The 14,215-nt window shown below is 33.9% G+C and overlaps 1 protein-coding gene across 1 annotated transcript; it reads right to left on the reverse strand.

Moving 5' to 3' along the window:
* Nucleotides 1-327: 327 nt before the first annotated feature.
* LOC128212417 (decapping and exoribonuclease protein-like) lies at nt 328-14,215 on the reverse strand. The gene is made up of 7 exons (XM_052917875.1): nt 13,847-14,215; nt 13,372-13,601; nt 11,483-11,578; nt 6,332-6,440; nt 3,815-3,944; nt 2,815-2,906; nt 328-2,572 (listed from the first exon to the last, which is right to left on the reverse strand). Exons 1-7 carry the CDS (start codon nt 14,110-14,112, stop codon nt 2,473-2,475), a joined length of 1,023 nt encoding a protein of 340 aa, XP_052773835.1. The 5' UTR covers nt 14,113-14,215; the 3' UTR covers nt 328-2,472.

A 14,215-nucleotide genomic window follows, 5' to 3' on the forward strand; every position in this document is an offset into this window, starting at 1 on the left:
AGTCAAGTTTGTCAAGCGCTTATGCTTAAAATTGATCGATACCTTATATTCTTATATTTTTGCTTAAAGTTGTTTTGTTTTATCCAAATATGGTTTGCTATGGAAAATAGCACCATTTTGTTGTTAGACGATTTATTATGTTTGTTTCGTTTGCAATGAACCCTGATTTATAATTTTCAACCAATAACCCATATGTGTTAAGTTTTATAACTATTAATATAAATGATTTAACTCTACCTATCGTTACCCAGGTAATATATAGAAAATAACTACAACACGTTATGTTCTTTAAAAGCATTTATAACTACATGTATTTATTTACGAAATTCAAAAATATCTATATTGGTTTGTTATTCCACTCAAATGTAAACTGATCTTTGGATTTTACAAACAATTAATAACATAAGTTCCAAGAAATATAAAAATACAAAGTTATAGTGTTAGTAAAATTGTATTACTTACAAAGTCGTGTAAAAAAACGTAACTTTTAAATATTTGGATTCAAGTGTTTAAAGAAATAATTCAAAGAAAATATACCGGCAAAAATACATAACACATCACATCAAAAGCATGCAGAAGCTTATTAACAAATTCAATAAAAAACGCTGTTATATTATGAAAGTATGACATATTCAAGCACAAATTACACAATCAGTACAACTTCTAAAACTCCTGTCATTCCCTCATCCTGTGAGAAATATGGGACAGAGAATTAATAATGCAATGAAAACTACAGGGACAAATTTAGGAGTCGAACATTCAAAATTAAGCCCTGCACAAGGCAAGGGCCAGTCATTAATTAACAACAGAAACAAAACTTATCCACTTCCGAACAAACTTAGCAAACCTTACCAATTTTCAAATGAATTCACCGTAGGGCGGGGACCTCGGAATATCGCCGTCCAAATAATGATAATTTCCAATTTTAAAGTTAAAATCAACCCTCTTGTCATAAAGTTTGATGGTCAATTTGCCATCTGTAAATCCAAGTTGAAGATTTATAAACTAAGCATCTTGGTCAGACGTGTTAAATTTATTAAGTTTTTATTCTGAATGATATATCTATTTGATAGTTTTCGTAAATGAGGGAGTATCTATACTTTAATTGTCATCACTTAACCTCAAGTACCGTTATTTTTTCAGAAAGCGCACAAACTAAGATGTTGAGTATGTCACTCTCGTAACAATATAAAAAGATCTGCAAGTTAAAAAGGTGCATAACTAGCACCCATAGAAATGCCTACTGTTTGCCGATAAAACTCATGTCCAAATATAATGAATGGAAAAAAATGCAAAACAATCACAGACGTCGGAGCTTGCCCAGTTAATTCATTTGTCTAATTGAGCATTAGCCAAAAAAGTTTTGTTTTTTTATCATTTACTGCTTTTAATGTAGTCTGTTCTCGCGTATATACTTTTTGTTATTAGAGGTGTTAATTTCTTGATTAGGAAATGCTTAGATATAGAGGTAAAATTGTTGAAAAGTCATTAGGTTTTATTGTGGTGATTACAAATCGTCTACCTTCAATACTTCTAACAGCAGCTAAATAATTATTTACTGATCAGCATAGGTTCATTCCAGAGTTAATTCCAGACTGTGTTACAATACTTCTGAATATGTGTTTTAATCGCAGCCTAAGATTGTCTTGACCGTTAACGACTGGACGAGTTTTCAGATTTAGAAGCATAAGAAAAATAAGAGCTGAAAAAAATAACATGGGACTTTGCTTGTTTCAAAACAAAAAGACAGAGAAGCTTCATTTACATCGCCTGGGAGAAATAAGGACAACGCCACCGTCCATCATGAAACCAGAACAGATGCAGAAGAGACTGGACTGGCGTATTTAGCACATATTCTTTAACTGAGAGAACGTGATATTCTCTGAAGGATTATCTTAATGGCTGTATGGCAATGTCATTAAAATTGGACCAAGGATTTGACACGAGAGAAATGGGAAACAGGAGGAAATGAATAACCTGGACACGTTAACCATGATTTGATAGATAATTTGATAGGGAACATACAGAGGAGAAGTTACTCAAAACTACGACATAGATATTTGTGAATATTTGAACTTCAAACATGGAAAATATTGATTTTATGTTTGTATCATTATTGAGCATAAACATACCTTTGTCAATAAGTTGAGCTAGCTCAAGTAAGAAATGCGCTACACTGGGATGAAAATACGGTCACAGTGTAACAAGGGACGTGTACCATAGGAACGATTGAAAAAGGGACGTTCAGCATAGGGACGATGTAACAAGGGACGTGCACCATAGGAACAATGTAATAAGGAACAGTTTAAAATAAATAATGTCGAAGCATTTGGTATAACCAAACATTTGGTATCTTTAAAGTCTATAACATGGTGTACGAATCTCATTCTTTCAGCTGCCCTAATCAGAATCAATCACGTTGCATCGAACCGATTTGATCTGGATCAGAGGCAAACCTCTACATAATCCAGGCTACTGAGTAAACCATTTATGCAGGAAAGCGTATTTGGAGTCAATTGGATGCCGGGTACAAGTCACATCCCAGCCTGAAAACTCCAGGATGTAAACGAGCCTGGGTTAAAATACAAGTAAATGAATTGGGTTTTAACATTCATTGTCTAACAGATCCATGTTGGATTTGGGTAAACTATTTAAGAAACCTTCATTCTTTTAGTTTGTTATGATTTATTCTTATAATGGAAACGCCTTATCAATATAAAGTGATTAAACAATGAAAGGTATATTATATTGGCTGGTCAGTTTCAATGTGGTATATACAAATACCTTTTACAACAATTATTTTATGAAACAAACCTTGGATTATCTATCGTCACATTAGATTTGATGAAGGCAAGGAGTTGGTCAAGGAAGTTGAAGCAAACATTGGGCTTCCATGGAACATTGTCCTGAAATACAATTTAGCTTATAACCTAAATTCCCAGCTAATAAAATCATCTATTGATAAGTCCTACGCTTTATTGTTTACAACTAAACATACATGACGTAAAAAAATTGCTTCGTTCGATCACGTTGCCCTTGTGGTATATGTTAGAGTTCAAAGTTGGTGATCTAAAGACAATGCAAACCAGAATGATTGGTGAGTTTTGTGTTTGCCATCGACAGTCGAAGATTTTTCAAATTTTCCGTTCATTTATTTCTGTTTGATTCAGACAAGGCCCTATACCTAACAACCTCCGTGTCAAAGTACATTCAGTATGGGAAGGATGAAACTACATGCACACTCCCTGTTGTCAAAAAATTAAGGGTCACAAGGTTAAAAGCCTAACAGCATCCATGTCAACGGGCATACAACATGGCTTGGATGGTCAAAATAAAAGTAAACCAGACTTAGTCTCTGTAAGATTGAGAATGATAAGAATATAAACCATTTACCAAAATGTTGGAAACTGACGTGATTTTTCGCAGTTGTCTGACAAGCAGGAGTGCGATTTAGGGTCTTTTGGACAAAAACGTTTGTGTGTAAATTGTGAACAAAATTCATGTGTCAATTTTATATCGTTAAAATAAGAGCTTTTTATTATATATCTAGTTTTTAAAAAATCATCGTGCCAACGAGTGTGATTAATATATGTTGCCATGGCTTGTTTCACAATCGTTGTAACATGAATAAGTTTAAACTAAACTATTTCCAACATCAAATAAGAATGAGTCCCTTTATAATACATTAAACTTAATTCAAAATTAATAAAAGCGAACGAAGATCATGCACATTACGTATGTAATTCAAATCAACATTTGTTAAATGTATATTTAAATGCATTTATTTAATAAATCATTATGCTATTACTCCGACCATCATTGGTAAATCTTGAGTTTTGTATGTTTGTAGCTTGGTAACAATGCCAGCATCATCACGGAGCCCAACAACGATCTCGGGAACGCCAACAAGAACACTTTGTGCCCACCAATTTCGGAGCTTGAACCTGTAAATAATGAAATGGAAGTTACAGAGACGGACTCACAAGAACACACTCTGTCAATCATGTCCACCACTTCAGGTGCGTGTACCTGTAAGTGATATAATGGAAACTACAGACTGAGACGGACTCACAAGAACACACTCTGTCCACCATGTCCACCACTTCAGGAGCGTGTACCGGTAAATGATACAATGGAAACTACAGACTTAGACGGACTCACAAGAACACTCTGTCTCCACCACTTTAGGAGCTTGCACCTGTAAGTAATAAAATGGAAGCTACAGAGACAGACTTACAAAAACACTCTGTGTCCACCACTTCAAGAGCTTGTACCTGTAAGTAATACAATGGAAACTACAGACAGAGACGGACTCACAAGAACACACTCTGTCCACCATGTCCACCACTTCAGGTGCGTGTACCGGTAAATGATACAATGGAAACTACAGACTGAGACGGACTCACAAGAACACACTCTGTCCACCATGTCCACCACTTCAGGTGCGTGTACCGGTAAATGATACAATGGAAACTACAGACTGAGACGGACTCACAAGAACACACTCTGTCCACCATGTCCACCACTTCAGGTGCGTGTACCGGTAAGTGATACAATGGAAACTACAGACTTAGACGGACTTACAAGAGCAAGTTGTGTATACCACTTCAGGTGCTTGTACCTGTAAATATTATAATTGAAACTACAGAGGCGAACTTACACTTATAATCTGTGTCCACCACTTCAGGAGCTTGTACTAAAACTACAGAGTCCATCTCTCACTAAAATTCTGTGTCAACCTTTTCAGCAGCTATTATTGAAATTACAGTGGCAAATTAATAATCTGTATCCACCACTTCAGGGGCTTCAACTGAAACTACAGAGAATATCTCACATTAATAATCAGTGTCCACCACTTCATGAGCTTGAACTGAAGCTACAAAGGCGAACTCACACTTATAATATGTGTCCACCACTTCAGGAGCTTGAACTAAAACTATAGAGGCGAACTTGCACTAATTATCTGTGTCCACCACTGCAGGAGCTTGAAACTACAAAGGCGAACTCACAATAATAAACCGTGTCCACCACTTTAGGAGCTTGTACTGGAACTACAGAGGCGAACTCACAATAATAATCAGTGTCCACCACTTTAGGAGATTGTAATGAAACTACAGAGGCGAACTCAAACTAATATTCTGTGTCCACCACTTCAGGAGCTTGAACTGAAACTACAGAGGCGTACAACAACACTCTGTGTCCATCACTTGAGAAGCTTGTACCAGTATGAATTACGATAGAAACTAGCTTAGCGATTGCAAATGACTTTTAAAAAAGGCTCGGTCAAAGCTGAACACATTAAAGACGAGACACACAACACCATATACTCGAAAATAAGGTACATTGTGTATGTCAGGTATTCTGCTCTCCAACATCGAGAACGAACGACTACGAGATATTTTGAAGTGCAAAATTGAATATTAACAAAGAAAGAAATAGAAACTGCTTATTTTATACAACGTATGTGATCGAATACTTTATCCAAAACATATCCTTTTTTCAATACAACTAGCGCAATATGCTGCGTGGTGGCCATTGAATTTCGTCCCGATCTTTGTCCACTGTAATATTGTTATTTTTTAGATCCTTGGGGCTCTTTCAGCATTTTAGTGTTCAGGCTCATTACTCTGCAAATGGGATAGCCGGACATATGTCTAATAATCATTTTAAATAGTTCTGAAAACTGAACATCTATAAGGAAGATTACTACCGCCAACTTTCCATTTTGTTACGAAATAACGGCTAAATTTCAATTAAGTTATAAATTGATTTTATTAAGCGAGTCTTTAAGAAGCTCACGTTTTTGCACAGGTCGGTATAGAGGCTTTCGATGGCTATATCGCTCAGAACACTAAAACACTTAGCATATATGTTTTGCCTTCCTAACGATAATAAGTCACTGACATGCGCCCAACCTACCGACCTTATCGTACAGAAAGCAAAAATAAACACTAGCTATTAATAAACTATTGACATGTCGACAATTGTCAAACAAACAATCATCTGATCAATAATAGGATTTAATTTTGTAGACATTATAACACAAGGTTGCCTTATCAAATGGATTAACCGGAAATGCTCCACAAAATGATGACGAAAAGTTGCAATAACTGATTTGAGGACTGGTCAATACTTGACAGCAGAAAATCACATTAGCCGTTGCACGGGGCATTGTCCATGCTGTCTAATCAAACCATGACTGAAAGTGTCAGACAAAGAGGGTTGTTTGTTCGCCCGAAGGCTTCCTCTTTCATTTCATATTCAGAAGTTTAGAAGATAAGATAAATCATTGTTCGAACAGTTAATATCAAGCCAATTTAGCCTTAAATACCTTTTGAAACCTGGTCTCTGCAACGCGGAATGTGTCATGGTTTTGAACTCAACATAATGTTCCCCAAAATTTCCATCCGTACTAACAGCATCAACCTCACCAGAGTACACTGGAACGAAATATTTATTTCCTTGATAAAAATATTCCATTTTTTTTCAGAATTAACAGCTTATAATCGAAAACAAAACAACCAGTTATAATGTAAAGTAGCATTATACTCACACTGTTAATATAAACAGAAAACAAGTTTATTTCCACACCAAACACCACACATATATGCATCAGTGAAGTAGGCTGTGATAGCCAAAAATCAGTTGTCATTATTAAACATTTGCTTTGCGGTTATATAAGTTTAAGACAAGTTGAAAATATTTTCATAAACATATATAAAAGCGACTTATTAAACACTTTTTTTCAGAATAAAATGTACGTCAAATCATTGTGTAACTTTTTAAGAATATTTATGCACGTAAATATAAAAGAGTCTTTAACAAACCAACAATTTTTCTTTCCAATGGTTCCTTGTTTTGTATAATTATATATATATATTTGGAGGAGTACAATAAACGCGTAGAATATAATTAGATAAAATAGTATGTATATAGTCTGCATTCTATAAAAAAAAATCGTCTTATAGGATATTGCGGTGCGGGCAAATTTGTTGTTCCAAAACTGTACTATTACACCTACAATCTTCTATGTTTAGCTTATGTTTTATGCGACGATAATCTCATTTCGCATAAAGCAAAATTGAAATTATGTACATAAACAAACTTGTACATGAACATCCCAGTTTGTTATTTTTGGAAATTCTACATCAAGCATTTTATTGTAGATGAATTGTTACAGATTAATTTTTCGGCATACTTAAAACTTTAAACTATCTAATACTAAAGTTAATGAAGACCTACATACGCTCTGGTCTGCCCGTCTTTGTAAATACATTTTTTGTTGTATTTCTTGTTTCAAATAACCGAGATTTTATTAATTGCTTTTGTATCCTTTCAATAGGCAATCGTTTTGAAAGTCCCCAAACTTCTCATCTAAACGCCAAAATAGGTCTTATGAGTTTGTCAAGAAGATCCAGTTTATGTTAAGGTGTTATATTAGTAAATGTAATCAATTATTAATTGCGCTTATGCGCTTGACCTGACAGAGTTTGGTAGTTTGCATAAGTGATCCTGAGCTGAAAACGATACCTTAATTGTAAATTTATTGACAACTTCCAATGTTTATCGCTGATTGAAAACTTGAATATTTAAAGGTAATCTAGACCTTTCCAAAACAACAGAATCTTTGTTTGTTTGTTATTAACCTTAAGTGTCCATTTATTACAATATTCTTCTAATATATTAAGATTCGCTTGCAATTATGCTGCTGAATTATAAAAAAAAACATGCCATATCGTCTGCATATAAGAGTAGAAAAATATCAGTGTTGACCTCTTTGGCTCATTTGAGATATAATACTTCCTCTTAATCGTAATTGTACATAGACAATAATAACAGCGATGGACATTCGTCTTGATGTACACCTAAATGACTTAACTCATGACACCTATCGCATGTGTGTATGTATGATAATACATAAAATTATAAAAAAAGTTATATACTAATAATTCATTCTCTTCTACATCAATATATAAACAGGCAACATTTTCAGATGAGAAAATGCCATTCCTTGCGTTTCATGTATTTGATAACCTTACATTTCTTTAAAAACCAGTTAAAAACCAACTGATTACAACCCAACTCAACTCAACTCAATAATCTTTTTTGATATCACGGTTTACATTTAAATTAAAGCATGTGAAAACGCAATATAAATATGTTAACACAGGTATAAAGAGGTGGATTAATGGCGACTTCACAATAGGTTTGAAGTTTATCAGTATACAAAACAAATATAATTAGTAAGGGGAATGTGGTTAATTTAAATAGTATTATTTTTTATGACAAAACATTTATTTGAATAATGATACAATATAATCGATACAGTTATGAGATAACAAATGAAAAACTATTAAATACATGACCAGATTCATTTAAAATGATTTACGAAGATTTTAACAAAATTTGCTGTTTTCCTGGTATCCGGGTTCTTACAATTTTAAACCTCACTAAAATATAAGAGTTTAGGTCTTGAGTAAAAATGACTATGTATGCATTTTTTTTCTGGTAGGATTAAAAAATGGACATGTAAGTAAATAGTGCAGTTCGTCACCGATATCGTTTAGATTACAAAACGTACACTTTCTATTGACATGTGGTACAGCATTCTGTCTCCATTTACCGACTTCGATAGGGAATTTATGATTGCTAGTGCGGAAATGCAAGAATGTAAAACGTAGAGATTCGGGTAAGATATTAAGGTACTCTTCAAATTTAATATCGGATTTAAACGAAGAAAACATTTAACCCTTAGACGAAAGATTAAATCGTTCAAAACACGTTTACTGACATGTTTTACAGGTACTCTTGTTTGATTAAGCCAAACGTATGAATAACCCGGTGAATCAAGTATTGACTTGATGTAACTGGCCCAGACTGAATTATTACTATGTTAAATGTATCTATCTATATATCAAGAAACTTATTTTCGAGTTATGAGATGAAACGAGTTAACTCCAGAAACTTATCATTCTGGTTTTAATTATGATGTTAAGGGGGTATCTACCAAGTTCCGAGTAGAGCATGTAACGTTGAGTACTCTTTCTAGTATATGTAATCCGCCGAAAAAAACAGTGAAGTTGCTCCAACAGGTCGAGGTTTTCAAACCCCCATACTTCTCAGCCGTACGTTAGAATCGGGACAATGGTGGAATCAAAAACCTTCAGTTGTATGTCCAAAGGCAAGTCTAGGTTATTAATTCTAAGAAATAGAGCATACATTCCTTTGTTAGCCTGGCTTAATAAATATTTACGGCAGTATAAAAAGCTACCGCTGGACGAGAAATATACACCAAGGTATTTGTAATCCTTAACTATCTCTAGCGCTTGGTTAGCAATGCTAAAGTTAAATTTCTTCAAATGTCTGGCACCAAAGACAATTATTTTAGCCTTTGAGAGGTTAATATTTGGTTTCAATTACAAACAGTAGTCTTGGAAACAGTTAAGACTTTTTTTGAAAATCACGTTTTTTGTCTGCAAAGAGTACAGTGTCATCAGCATACAAGATAATAAGTAACTGAAGGTACATAATTGTCACATTTGCATCTACTTCTATAGAAACACTAGAACATGTTCGTTTAAGGAAGTCGTCAAAATCGTTTAGGCAAATAGAAAATAAAATCGGGGAAATGTTTTCTCCCTGACGAACTCCACAAAAGCTTTGGAACACAGGAGACAGATGCCCATTGATGTAAACGCATGATTTTATATCATTGTACATGTTTTTTTATGACTGTGAGAATTTTACCCTGTAAGCCAGTTTGTATTAGCTTATGCCACAAACCAGCTCGCCGGACAGGGTCAAATGCGGCCGAAAAATCAATAAATGAGCAAAACAGTTTCTTTTTCTGGGCCCTTAGTTTATTTATAAGGAAATGCAATGTAAGAATATGATCGCAGGTTGAATAATTTGCGCGAAATCCGGCTTGGTTCTCGTTTAATAAGTTATTATCATAGAGGAATGTGTTGATACGTTCATAAAGGATAGACGTGAATAATTTGCCTAAACAACTAAGAACTGTAATCGGTCTATAATTTTGGGGGTCGCTAGGGAAACCCTTGTTTTTAAATATTGGCTTTATTGTCCCTATTAGCCATACATCCGGAAGAATACCAGTGTCAAGGATTATATTAAAAAGTGTACAGAAGGTTGGGACCATATTGGCGCGCGAGGCTTTAAAGTATTCATTGATAATATTATCAAACTGCGACGATGTTTTACCATTCTTACTTTTCAGTATCATTTTGCGAACTTCGTCATGTTCTATTGGCCTATTTAACATATCGGTTTCGGCGCTAGAGAAGCTAGGGTGGTTATTATCTGATATATGATCATTCGTGTCAACGACGTCATTGATATTTTTGAAATAATGATAACATTTGTCTCTAGGGGGTGACTTACGTTTAGATACGTTGCTAACCTTGTTCAAGTGGAACCAGTAATCATTAGGATGTTTTGAATTGAGTTCTCGAAGTTTGTATTCTGCTGTGTGCTTGTGTTTTGCGACATACGTATTCACAGTTACTTTATAATGCTTACTCGCAGTATGTAATTTTTCTTTGTTCGAAATCGATTTATTCATATTATAAGCTTAGATATGCATTTAATACGTATGTTGGGTTTCTCCTTAGAATATCCATTCACGCATATCTAATCACTTAGATACTCATGATTTATTTTCTTTGCAAGTGTAGATATTAAACTGAATTTACTGAATAACAACTATTAACTATGTGCATTACTTAGACTTAAACAAAATATCAGTCTGAAGTAGCATTTTCAATCTTCAATAAAAAGAGTGCATTCTGGACCATTCATAAGGGTACTTGGTATTTAGCTTTATAACATAACTAGAAGTAAACGCGTCCCTTCATTTTATTAAAAAAACTATTTCGATGAGTCTGATATACACAAGTTCACCCCAATCTAGCTTAAACTCATTTTCCATTTTCACTGTCTGTCATCTAAACTCCTGAGCGTCTGTAATGTTAAGGCGTCTTGCCACAAACGCCATCTTTTGGGATAGTTCAACTGAACCAAACTCACATGTCATCTCCAGCATTAAATGGTGCAGCTCTATTAGTTTTATATACATTTCAAGGTCTCCCTCTCAGATATTCATCCGGTTTGGTGATTTTGCGTACTCGTGGGAACACAGACGACTCATTTTAAAACAGAAATTGGCAGGGACACAGAGTCCATGTTCTAGTCCAGCAAAAAATATTTAATCTCTGAAAATTCATGTAATTGTTGTTTTTTTTACTCCTGATTGCAGGCATTGAACTGAATTCACAAAATAACAAAATAATAGAGTGTGCTTCCAGGATAACATACGGGTACTTGGTATTTAGTTATAACGTACCTAAATAATTATATACACTTATTAACAGTTTCTTAACCCATCCAAATACGCTCAATATTTCAAGAAATGGCACACTCAACACGAATGAAAGCCGTATAAGATTTAAATGTTCAAAATTACCTAGTGTGTGGGAGCCGATCGTGGCTTTCACAACTGTATAGAAATTTTCACAGTTGTTATATTGCAGGTCTGGAGTTGGATCGGAATCTGGGGAACCTGCAAAACGTATAAAGTAAGTGAATACATGTGTATGGTACGTAAACGTCTAGGGCTCGTTTCAGTATCTAAGCCGTTACTTCAATAACATTAAGTGTCATAAATTGGTAAACCGTGATTGTTGTGTATCCAACTTGTGATAATTTTAATACTTTAATTCAATACGCACAATTTTTTTACCAAAAAAACTAAACTATGACACTTGGATCATTTTAATTCACGAATTAGATTGTCAAGATCGTTATCAAAACAAGCCCAATGTTCTATTTAGAAAACCAATCATTTATATGAAGATAATTGTTCTTCCAATTGCTAATGATATTTTATTTATTTGGTGTGCTACAATTATGTCAAGATGCCAGACTAATGCAAGTTTAACATTAATGTTATAAGGGACATTCAGATAAGAGGAAAGAAAAATAGAGCTAAAACTTCCGATTATGTTTACATGTACAATGGAATTCGTTATGTCGAACTCTTATATCTCGATATTATTTTTATGTTGATCGTTTACCGATTCCGACTATTTGGTAATGGACACTGCTCTTTTACGACGGACAAATATTTCCAGACCGCTTAAAGGGTGGATTGAGATTTGTCACTAAGTCCGATTACGCATACATAGGCTTTTCGATGGACGATATGTTAGTTCCTTATTCCTTATTCCTTTTTCGAATGAGGAATAGGGAACTGGTTCCTTATTCCTTATTCAAAATAAATAATTGTAGATATGCATAAAATCATTTCTTTGTGATATTTTCATCACAATTAAACAACTTTGTGAATAAAATAATGCACGATAATAAAAAAAATCGAATAAGGAATAAGGAATAAAAACTTTTTAAGTAATACATTTTTTTCCAATAACTATGCAGAAGTGGTCTACATAAAAAGTTCACAGAAATGCATTTGTCTATATAAGAAGGTTTTAGTGCTTCAACTGCTTTAGAAACGTTCCAAAAACCGAATAAGTAACAGAATTTATGAAAAAAACTCATTTTCAAAGTGCTAAATTTGCGAGTTTTTTGAAGATATATAAAAAATTAATCTTTTTAAACAACTTGAATAAATGCATTTACTTATTTAAAGGGATGGAGAGTTTCAATTTCTTTATAACGCACACTTAGTCGAATAAGGAATAAGGAACTAGTTCCCTATTCCTTATTCAAACTCGAATTCAAGAGAGTTTTAGTACTTAAAGTGCTTTAAAAACGTACCAAACTCCGAATAAGGAACAGAAATATGGAAAACTTTAACAACAAAAATTTACTCGTTTTATTATTATTCGACAAAATAACTATGCAAAAGTTGTTTATGCAAGAAATGCATTGTTTATTCAAGAGAGTTTTAGTACTTTTCATAAAAGCTTTTCACTTATTTAACGAGCGAATAATAAACTATAAGAATAAATAGCTGAGAACTTATTCTCAACAAACCGGAAATAGAAATGTTGACAGTTTAAATTTTGGGTGAGGGGCGCCCCACGGGTAGCGGCCTAAATAACACCCTTTTCATTAAAAGGGGGGGGGGTAATAAAGAAATAGTAATAATAAAACTCGGTTAATGAGCATAAAAGGAACAGAAAATTTGTTTATTTCAGTGTAAGATCATATTTGAATTTCACTCGTGATCATAGAAAAACTATATTTTTAATCGTGGCTTCGCTGTCTATGGCACTTGTGAAATAAAATAATATCTTACATTGAAATCAACAAATACCCTCTATATATAATATGATCTAATTTGATATGCCCATCTAAAACTGCCAAACTATTGGTGAAACTATGACCTACTTGCGGTGAGATACTGCTCAAACTTGCAACCCCATCCACACATCTCTTCGTCTTTTTCTCCCATCATTTGTTTTATTGTTGCCAGACTCTGGTCAGTGGGGCATTCACAAAGGTAGTAGGTGCCTTTGTGGAGAGTCACTGCGAACTTCCAGTCATCTTTTTTCGCATACGGGGTACGCATTAAACGATTTAACAAACCCCTGCGGCATATGAAGTTGGTTTGCATATTTCTGAAACGAATTTAAATACTTAGCAAATGTGAATGTCCAATAAACTACTAATTCAACATATTACTACGCAATTTTATACTTCGATATGGAATTTAAAACGTGGAATATTTGAAACTGCCATTACTTTGGTTCAAAAAGGATTTCAACCATTGTATAATCAAGTGTATACTTGAGATCAGTGTGATCATGTTCCACTCACCTATATCTTTATTAGTTTCTGTTTCTGAAAAACCTTAACCACTCACCCCTGCTTATGATTTTTTATCCATTTCAGAAGATGGTCGATCTGTTCGTCCTTAAATTCATCTCTTTTCACCATTCTCTCGTATCCTTTTGTCAGATCAAATTTAACATCATCAAAATTTGAAGGTTTAATGAAATATTTCCTCTGGCTGTTATCATCGTGAAATTCTCTGTTAATATCTAATGAGAAGCACCCTAGTTCTTCAGGCTTATTTAAACCTGAGTTTGGGTAATCAAATCGTCTAATTTCAGTGTTAAACCTCGCCATTTTGAAACTAAACGATAAAAATGATAAAATCCATATCTCTTAAATTTTCTGAAAATAGCTATATATTGTCAGGAACAAGTCTCATATATATTTTTCTTTTGTA

Source organism: Mya arenaria, chromosome 12 (assembly GCF_026914265.1).
Source record: "Mya arenaria isolate MELC-2E11 chromosome 12, ASM2691426v1".
Classification (NCBI taxonomy): Eukaryota; Metazoa; Mollusca; class Bivalvia; order Myida; family Myidae; genus Mya; species Mya arenaria.